The sequence below is a fragment of the Monopterus albus genome, unplaced genomic scaffold, assembly GCF_001952655.1.
Source record: "Monopterus albus unplaced genomic scaffold, M_albus_1.0 scaffold128.1, whole genome shotgun sequence".
In the NCBI taxonomy this organism is placed as follows: domain Eukaryota; kingdom Metazoa; phylum Chordata; class Actinopteri; order Synbranchiformes; family Synbranchidae; genus Monopterus; species Monopterus albus.
The window spans coordinates 631957-635820 of record NW_018128008.1 but is presented as its reverse complement, the minus strand read 5'-3'; the positions used below and the strand labels follow the sequence as shown (position 1 = coordinate 635820).

At 47.2% G+C, this 3864-nt stretch overlaps 1 protein-coding gene across 1 annotated transcript; it reads left to right on the top strand.

The window, feature by feature from the left end:
* The first annotated feature begins 602 nt into the window (after positions 1–602).
* On the top strand, positions 603–3439 carry LOC109967386 (uncharacterized). Its single transcript, XM_020612913.1, has 7 exons — positions 603–878; positions 965–1534; positions 1634–1929; positions 2031–2203; positions 2309–2557; positions 2647–3057; positions 3158–3439. The coding sequence occupies exons 2-7, from the start codon at positions 1335–1337 to the stop codon at positions 3305–3307; spliced, it is 1479 nt and encodes a 492-aa protein (XP_020468569.1). The 5' UTR covers positions 603–878; positions 965–1334; the 3' UTR covers positions 3308–3439.
* Positions 3440–3864: the final 425 nt, after the last annotated feature.

Here is a 3864-nt window from a genome sequence, read left to right as displayed (position 1 = left end):
CAGAAATTATGATGTTTGACTTTTTTGCAACTTAATTTCATCAGTGCAGTGCCAAAACTTAATTGGCTGGCGCCATTATGACTGACTGTGCTTTGCTTGCATTTTTAATGATGAAAATCCGAATTGAGATGCATTTCCTAACACTGCACAATGAGATACAGTTTATAAACGTTTTGTGGTCATATTTTTAAGCTGAATTTCTAAATTTAGAGCAGCAGGATGGAATGCAGAAACTTAAAGGGTACCATCGCAGATCGTGCCCTGCAGTGGAACTTACCACCAGCGGACCCCCCCCTCCCCCCTCCCCTCACTCACAGACACACAATCTCCACATCCAGGCACACAGACCATCTCCCAAATGATTGTTTATTTAAAAACCGAGTTATTCAAAGCAATAATGTTTAAGTAGTTTTTCTTTGTCAGAAATTAGTTCAATGAAATTTATCCCAGAATAATAATAATAATAATAATAATGAATAAAGAACAGGAGAGCATAGTGGATGCTTTACAACACAATTATTGTTCATTATTATTATGTGTCTGATTTATTTTTATTTATTTTCTTCAGATATGACGCTGCCAAAAACAAAAAACCTGCTCTCCTAAAAGAGCTGCGGTCCACAGCCCCAGCAGTGCCGCTGGCCTCGTGCTTGGATCTGGGTCTGGAGGAGGAGGAGGAGGAAGGATACCAGCAAGTGCCTCCTCTTGAAGTGATGGAAGAGCCACAATGCCTGAACCCAGACTATGTGGCGCAACTGAGGAGCTGGCAGCAGGCGGGGATGCAGAAAGACCGGAAGATAGAGCGGTTGGAGGAAGAGCTGAGACAGCTCCGTGCCAGCTATCAAAAGCTGGCCAAGAAGTTCCACCGGCTTTCCAAGGTTAGTGAGTGAATTAAATTGGCTGACACTAGTGACAAAGTTACATGATTAAGCTTTTTCCCTGTGTTTTTTTTTTTTTTTTTCAGGAGAGGGGAACGGAGGCAACCGTGGCAGTGAGAGGAAGAGAGGAGGAGGAGGAGGCAGTGAGAGGAAGAGAGGAGGAGGAAGATGACGAGCAGCCAGGCACATCATATGTGCCTGACCCTGACCCTGCACCAGTGGCAGAGCCAGCGGCAAAAATACCTGGCAGGGTGGAAGGCGCGGAAGGCGTGGAGGAAGGCCTGAGAAAAGCGGCTAAAAGGCTCTTTGTAGGGAAGGGCAAAGGGACCTTTATTCGCCACATAAAGTTCCCAGAGTCGATGGGTGGGTATTACTACATTTTGGCAGTTGGTATTAAGTAAATGTGTTTTTGATCCATGTCATTTTCATCTCTGCACGTTTGTTTTATTGAATGAAATGTTTATTGTGATTTTTTTAACAAAAAATTACTTTAAACAATACCAGGCCTTCCACGAGGGCAGCTGTCCCTCTGCAAAACACCGGGAGAATGCCTTCTCGAAGGTCAGCCGCATCAGGTCCTTTTTGGCCTTCATGGCCGGCAAGGACTCCTCCCTGGCAACCTGGCGCTTTTTAGATAAGGCGGAGCAGATCATCCAGTAAGTGCGGTCTCGCTGCTCGCTTGCTTCTTTCTGGGTTTGACATGTATGTATGTATGCATGCATCAACCTATGACTGTATGTGTGTTCCCCCCGCAGATGGCCCAACGTCCTGTCCGCGTCGGGGAAAAACGTCACCACGGCATACTTTTACCTCAGGAATGTCCTGCAATTCATGGTCTATTTTAAGGAGACCCCCCCGAAGTTGGCCAGGCTCTCCCAAAGCCAGATCACTGGTGTGATCCGGGCCGTGAGACAGGCCATAAAATCAATCTCAAAAAAGATGTTGGCCCACCAGCTGACGACCAAGGACAAAAAGTTGTCCAAAGTCGTTTCCCAGGAGTCGCTCAGGCGGTGCCAGGTCGGTGCGAGGAAGGCGATTCCTAAGCTGCTGAGTAAGATTTGTTCACCTCACCCTGAACACACGCTGCGCTTTCTCTCCACCACCACATCACATTTTTCACTCGCTTAACCCTTTCTGCCATTTCCCCCTCAGAGGAACTCCGGGAGGACTACACCGTCCAGCTCCGGAACGCCTTCTACGGCTATTACAGCGCCTTCATTGCATCAATTTATGGGCACCGCCCGGGTGTGTTCAAGATTATGACGGTGGCAGAGGTCAGGGGGGCGGCCACTGAGGGCCGGCCTCCCACGGGCTACGTCATCCGTGTAAGTATGACCGAGCTCACCTGGCTACATCTCTCAAGTGTCACTTCATTCATTCATTCAGATTATTTATTGATATATTTTTATTTTTGTAACAACGCATCGCAGGTGAATGAGCACAAGACCTCCAAGGACTTTGGGCCGGCACAGATTTTCCTGGAGCCGGAGGAGTACGGCTGGCTCCTCAAGTGGCTCCAGGTGAGGGAGACCTGCAATCCGGCGGGGGACCGGGTGTTCTTCACCCCTGGAAAAGGGCCGTTGAAGAACCTGGTCCGGTATATGCAGGAGGCGTGGGCGGAGATGGGCTTGCCCGGAAAGCCCACCTTCATTGACCTGAGGACCGCCGTGTCTGCACACGTGAGATTCTGCTTGCTTGTTCGTTTAAGTTCATTCCACCGCTCGCTCCTCGTGCGTCACTCATTTTCTCTCACTGTCTCTCCTTGCAGGCAAAGAACGTGCACACTCCGGAGGTGCGTAGCAAAGTGGCCAAGTTCATGTGCCACAATACCACCACGGCAGACCGCTACTACGCCCTCCATATGGACATGGAGCAGTCGCGTGCGATGAGGCGGCACTTCGAGGAGGCCTCCACTCTGCCCCACCTTGGTGGCTCACCCTCGTCCCCGCCAAAGGCCAAGAAGGTTTGCCCCGGCAAAGCTACAGCGCAGGAGGAAAGTGATAGCACTTCGCTGAGCGACGAGGCGTTCCCCTTCCAGGAGTCGGGAGACTCCTGCTTGGAGGAGGAAAGGTGGGAGCTGGAGATGGAGGAAGAGGAAGAGGGACGGGAGGAGGAAGAGGGACAGGAGGAGCAGGGGGAAGAGGAGGAGGAGGACGTCACTGCGGGGCCAGCAGCATCTGTAAGAAATGTGTTTTTAAAAATTAATTAAATACAGAAAATAGAGAAAAGAAAAAGAGAGGTGAAAGTACTAAGCACTCAATATGTTTTTTACTCCACAGACACCAGTCAAGACACAGAGGGAGATGTACATCAATCTCATGGTGCGCCTGAGCCCGCTGGAGTCTTCTTTCAAGGCCTCCAGGAGGGCGTTAAGAGCTGCCAGACGGGTAGCTCTTAAATCCCCAAGAACTGAAAAAAAGAAGTGTTAAATAAACACTGACTTTGTTATTTCTATATATATTTTTGTTTCTAATAATAGATGTGAGAAATTGGTTTTATAGTTGAAAGTGTTATTTAGTGTTTGTGTGCAAAGAAAGTAGTTTTATATACATGTAGTAGTAGTAGTTTGTTATTTATATATATTTTTTGTTCAGTATAACAGATGTTAAAAATTAGTTTTATTGTTGAAAACCCATGCTGGGACACAAAGGGGAATGTCTAACCAAGGAGTTGGGAGAAATGGCCCAGTAAAGCTCTATGTGCAAAGAACCTGGCAAAGTAAGGCCAGGGTGCAGTATGTATGGAAGGAGGGCTCTGGTAGTTTGGACACGCTAACTGCTCTGCCTAACAACATAACCACTGTTTGATTGTTCACACATTTATTTAATAATAAAAAAAAAGTTTGGTTTGCAATTGAAAACAATCTCTTGGTCATTTGGTGCACCACATCCATTTTAAGTCAAAAATGCATTGTAACAATTACTTTTTATAAGGCCAATTTTCAAATAGCAGCTAGATTTGGATTTCCAATGTAAAATGGCTTGTA

Coding starts and splice junctions, on each gene's coding strand:
- LOC109967386 (XM_020612913.1), top strand. CDS start 1,335: ATGTTTATTGTGATTTTTTTAACAAAAAATTACTTTAAACAATACCAG. Junction 1,535..1,633: donor AAGGCGGAGCAGATCATCCA/GTAAGTGCGGTC, acceptor TTCCCCCCGCAG/ATGGCCCAACGTCCTGTCCG. Junction 2,204..2,308: donor CCACGGGCTACGTCATCCGT/GTAAGTATGACC, acceptor AACGCATCGCAG/GTGAATGAGCACAAGACCTC.